Source organism: Macrotis lagotis, chromosome X (assembly GCF_037893015.1).
Source record: "Macrotis lagotis isolate mMagLag1 chromosome X, bilby.v1.9.chrom.fasta, whole genome shotgun sequence".
Lineage (NCBI taxonomy): Eukaryota > Metazoa > Chordata > Mammalia > Peramelemorphia > Peramelidae > Macrotis > Macrotis lagotis.
The window spans coordinates 619,418,317-619,434,026 of record NC_133666.1 but is presented as its reverse complement, the minus strand read 5'-3'; the positions used below and the strand labels follow the sequence as shown (position 1 = coordinate 619,434,026).

Here is a 15,710-nt window from a genome sequence, read left to right as displayed (position 1 = left end):
ACTTTCCCCCATATTGGTTTGTCTAGCCAGCTTCATCTTGGATTAAAGTCTCACGAGCAGCAAAAAGGAGTGGCTTCATATTCTGGGATTGGAAGCTAGAGTAAACCTGTGTTTTTTCATGGTGACACCAGAGAGCAATCAGTTGTTGGCCATATATGATGGTTCTCTACTCTGAGGTTTGAGTGTTGTAAAATATAAGACAGTGGGATTTGATATGGGTTTTGAAATAACTTCCAAATATAATAGGCCATCATGTCTTGGACTCTTGTGTTTTTAATGATACCTCTATAGGGTCTGGCCTATAGTCTAGGTCGGCTTCCCATGCATTAGTATACGCTCTGATGCCACCACTGCACACCAGGTCCCATTCCTTCCTTTGACTGTAACAAAACAAGCAAACAAAGAACCACTATGTATATGCTAACTAAAATTCCCTGCACAGTTGTCAAGAGTAACGGCTTTATAAGCCTGAACGAAACCCATACCTGGATCTGTAATATTGCCAATATGGGAAAGTCTTGGTCCTTCCACCAATACAGATTGGCTAAACAACAAGCCAACCTAGCCTACTTGCTGTTACATGTGCACTTCTCATTTCTTTACAGAACCTGTCCCTCATAGGGACTGCAATCCCTACTCAATTCCACTTCTTGGATCCCCAGCTCCATTCAACGCTTAACTAAAATTTCACCTACATAAAGAAGCTCTTCCTAACTTCCCCAGTTAATGATTCATTCCAAAATTACTTTGTATATATTTTGTATCCACTTCTATGGATAGATGTTGTTTTGCTGAAGTAGAATGTAAACTCCTTAGGGCATCAAAAAAAATTAAATAAAAAATCAAATTAAATTACAAATCAGAAAGCCCCAGACACTCCTCTTAAAAGAAAAGTTCCTCTCTATCCCTGGATTGAAGTCCCTAGTTGACAAGTGAAGTCAGCATAATGACAAATGTTCTCCCAGTACTTCAATCAACTTTTGCAACCATAGTCAAAGACGGTGCAAACATGTCCTACTCTGATTCACAATTGAAAACATGACAAACAGCAGAAAATAGATCTAAAATATAAAAGTAACAAGATGTGAATCCAAGCTAGTCTTCCAAGTGGCTCTTCAGGAATAATCTACATAAAGAATGACATTAGTTTTTATGGGGCACTACAAGGTCTTCCAAAGGGGTAGCTAACTATAATTTATCTAGCAATCAGCTGTTGTCTAAGAAAAGCAGGATCTAAGAAAGAGTATGAAAAATCCAATTCCAGAGAACTCATAAAAACATGAAAATCATACACTTTCCTCCTCCTGCTATGATGAGAATTAGAAGACATGGGGCCACCCACCTTTTCCACTTGCCCCTAGGGGAAAGAAAAGGCTCAGATGTAATCAAACATTTATTACATATACATACAGCATATGTAAAACCATGTGTTAAGCTCCAAGCAACAAGAGACACACACCAGAGAAATCACCTAGAATATGGAATAAGCCTCCTTATTATTTGGATTTAGTATTAGGGAAAATTTGACCTCCTGATGCTTGGGTGTGTGTGTGTGGGGGGGGGTGTTTTGACCCCTAGCATCTTGACCAATGTTTTTCACAAAACACTGTGACCCTGCAGCTGAGGGTGGTTCTTGGTAGAATACAATGACTTCCTTGACTCCACAGCAATCCTAATCCTCTTTGACTTTCTCAAAATTCTTTACTAGTTCCTCCTTTTTACTCTCATTCTTAAATGAGTCACATAAATGTGAGGGTATCTCAGTGTGTTTGCTTATAGTGAATAGAGGAAGATTGAGAGTTGTCACTGGTATTAATCATAATTTCCTTTTGGCTAAAACAAAACCACAAAATTACTTTATAAATGAAGTTTAATTCTCTAGGATCTTACCAAAACTCATGGGTGGATGGCATCCTTACAACTGCCAACATTGACCCAACATTTTGGGAAATTTTTATACAGTTTGAACAAAGCATAATAAAACTTTAAGTGGCCAACCAATGAGATTTCACATAGATGACATGGTTTTACAAATACAATCTTATAATATTCCTATTGACAAGAATTCCACTTATGCTGAAAAATAAATGTTTACAAACAACAACAGAATTTTCTCTCTGCTCACCCAGGATGTCTCTTATCTTAAAGTTTATTGATCAGATACTAACATTGTGATAACCAGATAGTATTGACATAGGCATAGTCAACACTGAGGAGACAGGCCTTACATAGCAGACTGTATTTTATAACCCTTAATTAAAGGTTAAGAAATTAACTTTTGATAAGAAATATATTGCTCTGGGGCGGCTAGGTGGCACAGTGGATAGAGCACCGGCCTTGGACTGAGGAATAACTGGGTTCAAATCCGACCTCAGACATTTAATAATTACCTAGTTGTGTGGCCTTGGGCAAGCCACTTAACCCCATTTGCCTGGCAAAAACCTAAAAAAAAAAAAAGAAATATATATTGCTCAAGAAATATTAACTCCATCTTAAAGAATATCAGGTTAGATACTAGGTTTTTCTATCTCCCTCCTTCCCCCCAACTCATTAACCCTTCTTACTCAAGATCCTATATTTACCAACCCACCTTTCCTTCCTGAGAATGCTGGTGAATTGTCCCTTTTCTTCTTTTTCCCCAGATTGGAGATTCCTGAGTCACACCTAGTCAGCATGGTATAGGGGGTAAAAAAAAAAAAAGAGAGAGAGTACTGATCCCAGAATGGGAAGATCTAGACTCAAATTCCACCTCTCATGACTCTGTTTGATCTAGGGCAAGTTACTTATTTCTTCAAGCTTCAGTTTCCTCACCTCTAAGAGGGTTGAATGAGACTTAAGCCTTCTAGCTCTAACTCTATGATCCTATGATGGATTGAGTTACCAATGAAAGCCTTCCCACAGGCATTACACTCATCATGTTTTTCTCCAGCATAAATTCTCTTATGTAATAAGATGATACTTCCCTCTCCAGTAATATGGCAAATGGGCTTTCCCCAGAAATGCTAGGAGGGGTTTAAGTCACTAACAAAACAAATTCCAAACCAATTATAAGGCATTGGTGAATAGAAATCTTAACTCAAGTCAAGACTAAGACAAATAGTTCCGGGATCCTAGGCAAGTCATTTAAATTGTAAATTCCTTAAAGGCAGGGACTATCTTTTGCCTCTTTTTGTAGCCCTAGTATTCAATGATTGGCAAACATTAAGCACTTAATGTTTATTGAATGAATGAAACCCCCTGAAGCCTGGATTAGAAGGTCCCTTCCATCTTCCCATATATGATCCTGTAAAAATATGAGTGTGATTTCAACAACTGTTCCTGTATCAGAGGCACCCTCTGCTAAAGAAAGGACATTTGTGTTGTCATCTCCAGGGCTCTTGAGGAGACATATGTTTTTGAGAATATGGAGACCAAAAGTTGTTTTAAGTTTTAAAAATTCAATTTTCCTTGAATCTCGGGGGATAAACTATGATAGCTGCAGTTCAGATTCACTAAGTGAAATATGCTGACCAGCACTATGCAGCTTATTGTTGGTAAAACAGACTTATCTTCAGAGACTCAGAAGAAAGGATGAGGACACTAGAGTATCTTAAGTAGCATTTTTATGGATGAAGAATAGAATTAAGAACAGTATTTATGCCAGATCTAAGTGGAGAAGACTGATGGTAAATGAAGATTATTAAGTATCTAATATAAATTTAAAGTCCAATTGGGATTTTAAAAAAAAATCTTGCATGATTTAGTTAGAAAACGAATAAAAACCAATATACAGAAGCATAGACTATCAAAACTGATTGAGGTCAATCCCCTCAATTTACCAAGAAAATGATCCCAAGAAGAAAAATTATTTGTTTGATGTCAAACAAGTGAGTAGAATCAAGGCTGGGGTTAGAGTAGAGGTCTCCTAATTTTTAGCACATATTCTTCCCATTATACCAGTGTATAGACTAAGTAGAAAATAATAGACTACAACATTAATAAGGGCACATAATATTTGATTAGAGTTGAAAGTTGGGGGCTTCCTGGAGAAGAGATTTTTAATAAGATTTTGAAAAGTAAAAGGCACAGAGGTAGGAACTAGTAGATGTGTTGCTAAGAAGTTGAAATAACGGGGCTTGAATCAAGTAAACAAGTGGGGGGATGGTGATCCAGTTGAATTTAATATTCAAAGATTTAATCCCTTTTGTCTTACTGCCATCTCCCTTTTCACCCCCACAAAAAAAAATACAAAAACCTATGACTAAATTGACTAGTCTTTACTATACTAAATATCTATGCTGTGTTCTTCCTATTCATTATATCTATCAGCTTATGCTCTGGTATGAATTATCTGGTGTTTTCTCAAGTTTGAGCTCCATCTGAAGGTTCTCCCACATTCATTACAGCCATATACTTTCTCCCCAGTATGAATTATTTGATGTTGAATGAGAGTTGAGCTACGACTAAAAGCTTTTCCACATTCATTGCATTCATATGGTCTCTGTCCTCTATGAACTCTTTGATGTTGAATAAGGCTTGAGCTATGAATGAAAGCCTTCCCACAGGCATTACATTCATGGGGCTTTTCTCCAGTATGAATTCTCTGATGTAAAATAAGATGAGAGCTCTGACTAAAGACTTTTCCACATTCAAGACTCCCATAGGGTTTCTCTCCAGTATGAATTCTCTGATGTAGGATAAGATGTGAGCTCCAATTGAAGGCTTTCCCACATTCATTACATTCATGAAATTTCTATCCACCATGAACTCTAGCCTTTAAAAGGCCTGAAGTATCTAAGATATTCCTATATTTATTATATTGATGGGCCACCTCCCCAGTGTGAATTCTCAGGTGTTCATTTAGGTGTGAACTACGGTTAAATGCTTTTCCACATTCATTACATCTATAGGGTTTCACTCCAGTATGAATTAATTGATGTTGAAAAAAGTTTGAACTCTGACTGAAGGATTTTTCACATATATTGCATTTATAGGGTTTCTCTCCAGTATGGATTCTTAGATGTTCTCTAAGGTATGAACTTCGACTGAAGGCTTTCCCACATATATGACATTTATGGGGTTTCTCACCAGTGTGAGTTCTCTGGGGAAGTATAAGATGTGAACTCTGACTGAAAGCTTTTCCACATTCATTACATTTATAGGGTTTCTCCCCTGTGTGAACTCTATGGTGTTTAATAAGGGTTGAGCTCCTACTGAAGGCTTTGCCATGTTCTCTACATTTATGGGGTTTCTCTCCTGTATGGATTCATTGATGTAATGTAAGCTGTGAGCTCTGACTAAAAGCTTTGCCACATTCTTTACATTCATAGGGTTTTTCTCCAGTATGAATTCTTTGATGTAACATAAGTTGTGAATGCCAATGGAAATTTTTCCCATATTCATTACATCTGTAAGATTTCTCTCCTGTATGAATTTTCTGATGTTCAATAAGGTGAGAATTGAGCCCGAAAGCTTTCCTACATTCAGTGCATTCAAAAGTTTTCTCTCCAGTATGAATCCTCTGATGGAGAATGAGATCTGATTTGTATTTGAAACTTTTGCCACAAGTGTCACATTTATGGGATCTTTCTTCTATATGCTCTCTCTGCTGTACAAAAAAACTGGAGTTCATCCTGAAGTTTCTTCTAAATTCATTATATTCTTGGGCCTTCTTTCCAGTGAGTTGTTTTGGGTGAGGGGTAGTCACTTTCCTGAAATCTTTCTCCTGGAAAGAACATTTTCGTAAGTTATCCCCTGCAGAACTCTCCTTCTGTCTCTCCAGACTCCCTTCAGAGTCACAGATTTCTCCAAAAGAAAGACCTTGGGAATTTTCCAGTGTCTTCCCTTCTGATTCCATTTCTTTGGAAATTTCCTGACTATGAGTGGATAGCCTTTTCTCAGTCCTGATCTTAGAATATGGAAAAATAAACAGAAAATATAAATTTCTCCTATGTCTACACAAAAAAATGAAAAAGTACTTGACACATAGTAGGTTCTTAAGTATCTGTTCCTAAACTAATAAAGAAATAAGATCATAAATCTGAAAGTAATATCTAAGTTAACTTTTGGCAAAATAACTTTTGATAACACAAACAGGCAACAAAATGAGAAGTTGGTATAGTGCAGGTGGTCCACAGATTCCCTCCCTACCAAATTCTACCCCCACCTCCAATGGAATTCATGGCTAAATTTTAGGAAATCCTTAAACTTGAACAGGGGAAAAAACTGCATCTTTATTTCAGCAATATTAGCTTCCTTTGATAATCCTATGTACGTTATTATATACCTTTTGAATATTATTCTGAGACAAATCTATAGGCTTCGTCTGAATTTGTCAAAAACACATAAAAATTTAAGAACTCTAGGACAGCATAAAGAACACTGAATTTAGAGGCAGAAATCATCTGAAGATGCTATTTATTGACCACCTAAACTATAGAAAGTTGTTTATTACTTTGTACCTCAAGTTCCTCATCGGCAATCATTTGTTAGATGGGGCAATCTAACTAGATGACCTCAAAGGTCTCTTCCAGCTTAAGAATTTATAGTCTAACCATTTTGCTTTCATATGATAGAAGTTCCTCATTTACTGTCCTTTTAAAAAAAATTTTCTGAATACCATTAAAATTCAGGTCTATATATAGTAATTGTCATTATCCATTTTAAAGCATGTCTTTTAAGAGAAAATGGAATGAATTTGAAAATGGACTTTATGTTAAAAGTCATTGGTCTTGATCTTCCATAGCTCATTTTACAGATAAGGAAACTGAGGCAAGCAGAATTAAGCAATTTGTCCACAGTCACATAGCTAGTAAATGTCTGAGGCAAGATTTGAACTGCATAAATAAACATATAGTACAAATCAAATTTAAAAGAATTATAAATACCTAAATATAACTTGAGGACACTTTTAAAATGTAACTTCAATCAAGGACTAGTTTACCTGTCAGATCTAAGGAAAGGGAGCAGTTTATGACTAAGGAAGAGATGGAGAACATCACTAAAAACAAACTAGATGATTTCAATTACATTAAATTAAAAAGCTTTTGCACAGACAAAACTACTGTAACCAAGATCAAAAGAAATATAATAAACTGGCAAACAATTTTTACAACTAATGTTTCTGACAAAGGACTCATTTCTAAAATATGCAGAGAATCAAGTCATATTTTAAAAAAAGCCATTCCCCGGTTGACAAATGGCCAAAGGATATGCAAAGGGAATTTACAGATGAGGAGACCAAAGCAATCCATAGTCATATGAAAAATTGCTCCAGATCATTACTTATTAGAGAAATGCAAATTAAAGCTTCTCTGAGGTACCACCTCACACCTCTCAGACTGGCCAATATGACCAGAAAGGATAATGATCATTGTTGGAAGGGTTGTGGGAAATCTGGGACACTATTACATTATTGGTGGAGCTGTGAACTCATCCAACCTTTCTGGAGAGAAATTTGGGACTACACCCAAAAGGCAACAAAAAATGTGCATACCCTTTGATCCAGCAATACCACTACTGGGTCTATATCCTGAAGAGATGATGGAAAAGGGTAAAAACATCACTTGTACAAAAATATTCATAGCAGCCCTGTTTGTGGTGGCAAAGAATTGGAAATCAAGTAAATGTCCTTCAATTGGGAATGGCTTAGCAAACTGTGGTATATGTATGTCATGGAACACTATTATTCTATTAGAAACCAGGAGGGATGGGAATTCAGGGAAGCCTGGAGAGATTTGCATGAACTGATGCTGAGTGAAAAGAGCAGAAGCAGAAAAACACTGTACACTCTACCAGCAACATGGGGGTGATGATCAACCTTGAAGGACTCCCTCATTCCATCAGTGCAACAATCAGGGTAAATTTTTGGTTGTCTGCAATGTAGAATACCATCTGTATCCAGATAAAGATCTGTGGAGTTGGAACAAAATTCAAGGACTATTCCCTTTAATTTAGGGAAAAACTGATATCTTATTGTCAAAAAAATAAAATAAAATTTAACTTCAGTAAATGTCCTATTTCAGCAGATTCTCAATTGTCTCTGGCTTTGATGTTAAACCCTTTTAATGTGCTTCTTCTTGCTGCTAAGCTTAACTTATGCATAACTCTATTTTGGCTTGCTCTAGGACTTAACAATCCTAGGACCTTGAAGCCTGAGGAAAAAACTCTTTTACTTCAAGATGCATCCAGCTCATATATATCATTTATTAAAGATAAAATAATAGAGAAAATGGCACCATTTTCCCATCTGTATAATCCAACTAAATCAGCAAAAGAATTTTTCAAAGTTATCTTCCCTATAGCTAACATAACCCTATTCCTTTTTTTAAAGTCATTTTTATATAGAAAACAGATTTAATTACAGCTGAATTCTTTCTCAGCAATGCTTTCCTTCTCAAAACCCTTCAGTGTTATCCCAGTACATATGGGATAAAATGCAAATTCTTAACCTAGCATTTAAGGCTCTCTACAATCTGGCTTTATTCTTAGACATGTCATTCAACTCTCCTGAGAGACTCTAGATTCCAAGTACTGGTTTGGATAACATTATATTCCATCTTTTCTGGTAAACTACCATCTCTAACATTCCATTCAGTGTCTTCAATCACATCTTGCCTATTAGTTACTTCTATACTCCCTACAAACATGCCCATGTCTCCCCTATCCTTCAAGAACTCTCTTGGGGAAAAGGGGGGGGAGGGGGAGAAGAGTCAAGATGGTTTAGGAAAAGCAATGACTCCTTTGAATTCTCCCAAATTTCCCTCCAAATAACTTTAAATAATGTCTCCAAATAAATTCTGGAGCAGCAGAACCCTGAAAAAGATGAGGTGAAAAATTTTCCAGCCCAAAACAACTTAGAAGGTCAGCAAGGAAAGATCTATTGCATCAGGGACCAACAGGGAGGAGGAGCACAAGTAGTACAGGCCAAGTTCTAGCAAACCAGCAGCAAGACTTGGGAGCAAACAAACCAGCAGTGACAATTTCTGGAGCTCTCATTCTAAAGAATATTAGAGACAAGTAGTCAGAAGATTACAAGGATCCCTTTGCTGGCACTGGGGGCAGGACTCTGACGTATTAACTATATTAGGATCTAGAACAGTGCTAGGTCACAGTTCCAGGGTGAGGAGGAGCACTAGCATACCAAAGGGGAAGGAATAATTTTGGTGCTCGTAGTACAGTAGTAAACTCCTCTCCTTAGTTTATACCACCTTGGAAGAACTGAAAACTTACACATGCACAGAAGAAGTTCTGAAAACAGATGTACAGGGGTGGCTAGGTGGTATAGTGGATAAAGCACCAGCCCTGGAGACAGGAATACCTGGGTTCAAATCCGGTCTAAGACACTTAATAATTACTTAGCCATGTGGCCTGGGCAAGTCACTTAACCCCAATGCTTTGAAAAATCTTAAAAAAAAAAGAAAAGAAAAAAGAAAAGAAAACAGATGTACAGAAAACCTGAAGCTTGGAACAGAGCCTCCTCCACTCCAGGGGCAGAGTCCAATTTTAATATAAACTTAAAGGCCAAGAAACAGGTTGAGAAAATGAGCAAACAACAACAAAAAAATCCTGGCTATAAATTATTATGGCATAGAAACAATGTAAAGACTAGCAGACTGCCTTCTGTGGGGGTGCAGGGGAGGAAGCAAGAATAGGGGAAAAATTGTTAAACTCAAAATAAATAAAATCTTTCTTTAAAAAAAATTATTATGGCAGAACACAAACTTGAAAGAAGCCAACAGATTCAAACTGCTACATCTAAAGCCTCAAAGAAAAATGTGAATTGGTCTGAATTCTTGGAAAGACTTTGTGGAAGAGCTCAAAAAGATTTTAAAATTAAGAAGTAGAAGACAAATTGGGAAAGGAAGTGACAGTGATAAGAAAAAGTGAGTCATCAATATATGAGACACACACACACACACACACACACATAATGAAGAAATATCTTTAAAAAAAGAATTAAGTCAAATGGTAAAGGAGACACAAAAATCCATTGAAGAGAATTCCTTAATCAATAAGAATTGACCAAATAGAAAAAAAAAGATCCACAAAATTTACTGAAGAGAACTCTTTAAAAAGCAGAATTGACCAAACAGGAAAAGAAATTAAAGATTCACTGGAGAAAAGAACTTAAAAAAGCAGAATTATAGAGGCAGCTAGGTGGCTAGTGGATAAAGCACCAGCCCTGGAGTCAGGAGTGCCTGGGTTCAAATCCAGTCTCAGACAATACTTACCTAGCTGTGTGGCCTTGGACAAGCCACTTAACCCTATTTGCCTTGCAAAAACCTAAAAAAAAATTTAAAAAAGTAGAATTATCCACAAGAGAAAGGAGGTGCAAAATCTCACTGAAAAAAGCTAGTGATTCTATAAGACATCAAGAAACAAACAAGGGGTGGCTAGGTGGCACAGTGGATAGAGTACTGGCCCTGGAGTCAGGAGTACCTGGGTTCAAATCTGGCCTCAGACATTTAATAATTACCTAGCTGTGTGGCCTTGGGCAAGCCACTTAACCCCATTGCCTTGAAAAAAAACAAAAACTAAAAAAAAATTTAAATAAAAAAAAAGAAGAAACAAACAAAACCAAAAGAATGAAAAAACAGGAGAAAATATGAAATATCTTTTTGCAAAAATAACTGACCAGAAAAATTGATCCAGAAGAGATACTTCAAGAATTTTTGGACTAACTGAAAGTCATAATAATAATAACAATAAAAAAGAACTGGGACATTATCTTTCAAAAAATTTAGCAAGGACAAGTACACTGACAGTCTAGAACCAGAGGGCGAAACAGAAATTGAAAGACTCCACGGATCATCTCCAGAAAGAGATCCCAAAATGAAAACTCCTAAGACTGCTACAGTCAAATTACAGAGTTCTCTGGACAAGAAGAAAACATTGTAAGCAGCCAGAAAGAAACAGTTCAAATATCAATCCACCCTCAGACACTTAATAGTTACCTAGCTGTGTGATCTTGGGCAAATCACTTAACCCCATTTCCTTAAATAAATATTTTTTTTTTAACAAAAAGAACTTTTTCATTATTGGGCAGGGAGAAGGAATATACATAGATAGAGGATATGGGAGTAGGTCAATTATGATAGAATGATACATTTAAAAAACAAAATTAAAGGATGAGCCCGAAAAATGCACAAGGAAAAGGGGAAAGAGAGCAGTAGAACAAGCTAAATTATCTCACATAAAAGTAGAGGAAAAGAGCTTTTATAGTGGAGGAGATATAGGGGACATGAATGTGGCAGCATGTGAAGCTTTGGCATGGAAATTTATCTTACTCTATAAGAAAATAGGAGGAGAAGTGGCTAAGAAAAGGATGGGAGCTGACAGAAAGAAGGGCAGCTTGAGTAAAGTCCAAAGCAAAACACTTATGAGGATGAATAGAGTAAAAGGAGAGAAGAGTACAAAAGAGTACCAAAAAAAGGAGGAACAAAGGTATGGAAGAAAATAAAGTTAGTAATCATAACTATGAAACCAATTTTATAGCAATTTCTCAGATAAAGATCTTATTTTTCTATCTATATAACTATATCTATAGCTATATCTATATCCCCTCCCCCTCTCTCTTGTGGCAAGCAGTGCCTGTGGCACATTGTATACATTTATATATATATATATATATGGAGAGAGAGAGAGAGAGAGAGAGAGAACTGAGTCAAATTTGTAAGAATTATAGCTATTCCCAATGGTCAAAGGATATGAGCAATTTGGAACTATTCCCAAAGAACTATAAAATCATACATACCCATTGACCAAGCAATACCAGTACCAGGTCTGTATCCCAAAGAGATAAAAAAAACAAAAAGGAAAAGAATCTATCTATATATACATATAAAACTATTTAAGGCAGCTCACAAAAGCCATTCTCTACTTCCAGAATATGTGAAATCCATAGCTTTACCTCTCAGAATCCATCTTTCCTTTTAAGACTCAAAAAGCTGACACCTTCTTCATGAAGCCTTCCTTTAAACCCCTGCCCCCTTGTGCCCAAGTTGATGGTCTCTCCCACTTCAATTTTCTTCATATTATATAGATTTATATTCATTTTTGTATCTGTGCCCCAGCAGAATGGAAGCACCTAGAGGATAGTGTTTGCTTCATGATGCACAGAGCCTGGCAAATAAGAAGTGCTTAATGAATCTGTCAAGCAGTATTAGGAGACAACCTGTTTTCCAGTACTAAAGCCCAGCAAGCTCAGTGCCCTGAGCTTGGCAGAACAACAATCCTTTGAACTGAACTTCTCTTTCCATTCTGGGGGAAGTTTTGGAAGGAAAGAAAATGAATTCAAGTTTTGGATATGTTGGATTTAACGGGACATCCAGTTTGAGATGTCCAGGAGGACTAGCTTCAGACACCAGGAAGTACCAACAAGGCCATACGTGAAGCATTGTTCTGGTTGCAGAGGTTTGGTGTTTTCCAGTGAAGAATAACTGCTTGACTCAGGAATGCAGGTGTAAAAAAGAAAATAGAGATTTATTGAGAAGTTACAACACAAAGTAATAGAGAAGTTAAGGAGAGATTAAAGAAAACCACATGGATTGCTAATTAATCTTGATAGTCCAGCTGCTAAGATTAAGCAGAAGTCTGAAAGCAAAAAGAGGCTGAGCCCCTCCTGAAAACTCCTTAAATCCTCCCTCAGAGTCCATGGGAAGAGGTGGTGATTTGGGAGTTGCTCAAGAGAGTTTGCCTTTTGAGAAGGGTCGGGGGTCTCTGATTCCAGCCTAGGTGGTCTCAAGATGATGTTTCAGCACCTGCATAATCTAGTTTGCCTTACCAATGAGAATATGGCCAAGGTCAGACTGGAGGACAAGATGGAGTGTTTTAACAGTGATAGAGAGGAAGAGTCAAGATTTTTTTAACAGTGTCAACAAAAGATCTACAAAATTTTGTTTCCAATTAATTTCAATATTCCCTATGCCCATGATTCTCTGCATCACTGTGAACGGACTTTTGTCACTAGACAATGCCTCATTGCTGCTCTTATATCTCACTATTATTACTACACTTGATGTCTGAATCTTTATCTAGCCATAAATACATAAATCTGCCATTGGGGTGAAGGTGGGGGTTGGCAGATGTGTCTAGTTTCCCTCACTGCTTGCAAGTTATTTCCTTCACTATAGAAAACAAACCTCTGTCTTAGTCTCTGCACAGTTGATTTTGCCTACTTTGCTGTGGCTCCAGCCTCCACAGCAAGAAGTTGAGTCCAGTTGACAAATCTTTGCCATTTCAGTTGAACTGAACCTGATTCAGCTTCCGTTATAGCCTGTTGGGTTTTTTTTTTAAGGGGTTAATTAATACTTTTAAACTTCTCTGTTATTGTTAAGGGCACAATCATCCTCTCAGTCTTTCAGGCCAGCAACCTCAACTCCTCACTCTCACACTCCCCCACACATTCAATCTGTTGCCAAGGTCTGCTGTTTGCCTTTTTCTGAATCCCTCCTCTGTCACTGTCATCATCCAGATGAAGGCCCCCATTACCTCACCTTCCATATCCTTTCTCCATATCTGTGCATCAGCTCTCCCAACATTCCCTCCTCACTCCCCCCATATACTCTCTCTTTTCCTTCAAGATGCAGACCAAGCACCTCCTTCTATATGAAGTCTTTCCTGATTCCCTTCAAATGTCAGCCTTCTTTCTTAAACTTCTTTATATTTAACTACTCTGGATTTAACATGCTTATTCTCTTCATATTTGTTCTGTGTATATACTTCTCTTAATAGAATATCAGCCCCCTTCGAGGAGTGATTGTTTGCCCTTTGGCCCCCCAGCACCCAGTACAGTACCTCAAACATAAGAGGCACTTAATAAATAAATAGGCACTTGTTGATTTAGTGACTGATTGTGATGTCATTTCCCTACTCTGAGTTTCAGTTTATAACCTGGGGAAAGTAATACTTGTACAACCTCTTTTCATAAGGCTATTCTAAGGAGAGCCCTTGGCAAACCTTCACACACTATATAAACATGACTTTTCTCTTCCCATCTCTGCCTGACAACATCCTACCTATCCTTCAAGGCTCAGGTAAAATGCCACCTCCTTGGGGTGGCTAGGTGGCACAGTGGATTGAACACCAGCCCTGGAGTCAGGAATACCTGGGTTCAAATCTGACCTCAGACACTTAATAATTACCTAACTGTGTGGCCTTGGGCAAGCTGCTTAACCCTATTGCCTTGCAAACAAACAAACAAACAAAAAAACAAACCTAAAAAAGATGCCACCTCCTCCATGGAGCTGTAAGTAAGAAGTGATCTTTCCCTTATTTTATCTCATAGCACTCCTTGATCTATTTTAATTTCTGCTGTCCTTTCTTTATTTGTCCCTTTGTCTTGTTTCCCTTACTATCTCTAAAAATCTTTAAAGGAAGGAGTCATCTTACTTATCTTTTTGTTTGCTTCCAGGATCCTGCACACAAATCTTCAGTAGTTTCCCATTGCCTATGAATCAAAGTTCAAGTGTCTTTGTGTCCAGTATTCAAGCTAAAACCACCCTGTCTCCCTAGCTCCTTCAAGAAAGTCTTATATGACATGGGTACAAATAATGTGTAAAATGAACTGGAATACAAAACCTGGGTTTAGATCTAGTTTTGCTACTTATTAGCTTTATGGCCTTGGACAAGTCAGTCTGGGTCTCAGTTTCTTCATCAATAAAACAAGAAACTTGAATTAAATAATCACTAAGTTCTCCTATGATCTAGTCCAGCTAACTGCAAGGACTCATTCAGAGCTAGTAAATCAAACATTAGAGTAGGCCCTTCCCCTTCTTTCTCCTTCTCCCCACCTCCCCAACATGAATCTTTAGCCTAAATTGGTACAGCTTCATTTCTGGTCCCAAGAGAAGGACTGCATGAAGAAATAGAAACCTGTGATGTGAAGCCCAGATCTGCAGTGAGGGGACCGTGGTGGCAATCCTGGCTCTGTATTTCTCAGCTGGATGAGCTTCCTGCAAGTCACTTCACCTGGCTAGACCTCAATTCTCTCCATATAAAATAAGGATTCAGACTAGATGGCCTCTAGGGTCTTTTGTGACTCTAAACTCCATGAGCCCAGTTCTGAGTCAGCTCAGTCAAGTCCTGCAGAAGTCTCACAGCTATTAATAAAGCAGGCAAAGCCAAGAGCCCCAGAACAGCAGATTCCAGAGAATCCTTACCCAAGGAGACCATGTTCCCATCCTTCTCCAGCATGGTGTCCTGGCAGAATTCCTTTTCATGGAGGTCATAGCGCCATCTTCTTGTACAATGATGACTCCTAAAAGAACACATCCAGGGGGACGGAGAATGAGAGGAAGAAGAGAAAGGGGAAGGGATGGAAATATAAAGGGCTCTTAGTATTTATGTCCTTGGGGAGACAAGAGACCTAAAGTCAGCATTATGCTCTAATTGTGGGGATCACGGGACTCACTGGCTCCTGCTTTTGCCTTTCTCTACATCCATGGTGCTCATCTCAGGGTCTGGTACACAGTAGGTGCTTCACGAATGCATATTCTTATCAGTATTCTTATTCTTATTCTTATTATTACCACACCACCATACCCAGTCCCTAGGTCTCCCATTCCACTCTGGCCCCTCCAGTTTTCGGGATCATTGCCCTGACTGGGTCATGCTTTCACCTTGCTCCTCCTCCACGGTGCTCATCTCAGGGCCTGGTACACAGTAGGCGCTTCATAAATGCCCGTGACCTGCATCTGCCCTGTGTGCGGCCACTCTCTGCCTCCCGCAGG

At 38.0% G+C, this 15,710-nt stretch overlaps 1 protein-coding gene across 1 annotated transcript; it reads right to left on the bottom strand.

Annotated features, from left to right (window-relative positions):
- Nucleotides 1-4,309: 4,309 nt before the first annotated feature.
- On the bottom strand, nucleotides 4,310-15,423 carry LOC141499432 (uncharacterized). Its single transcript, XM_074202150.1, is given in 4 exon segments — nucleotides 4,310-4,732; nucleotides 4,811-5,517; nucleotides 15,141-15,238; nucleotides 15,392-15,423. Coding segments are annotated over 4 exon segments (1,260 nt in total).
- Nucleotides 15,424-15,710: the final 287 nt, after the last annotated feature.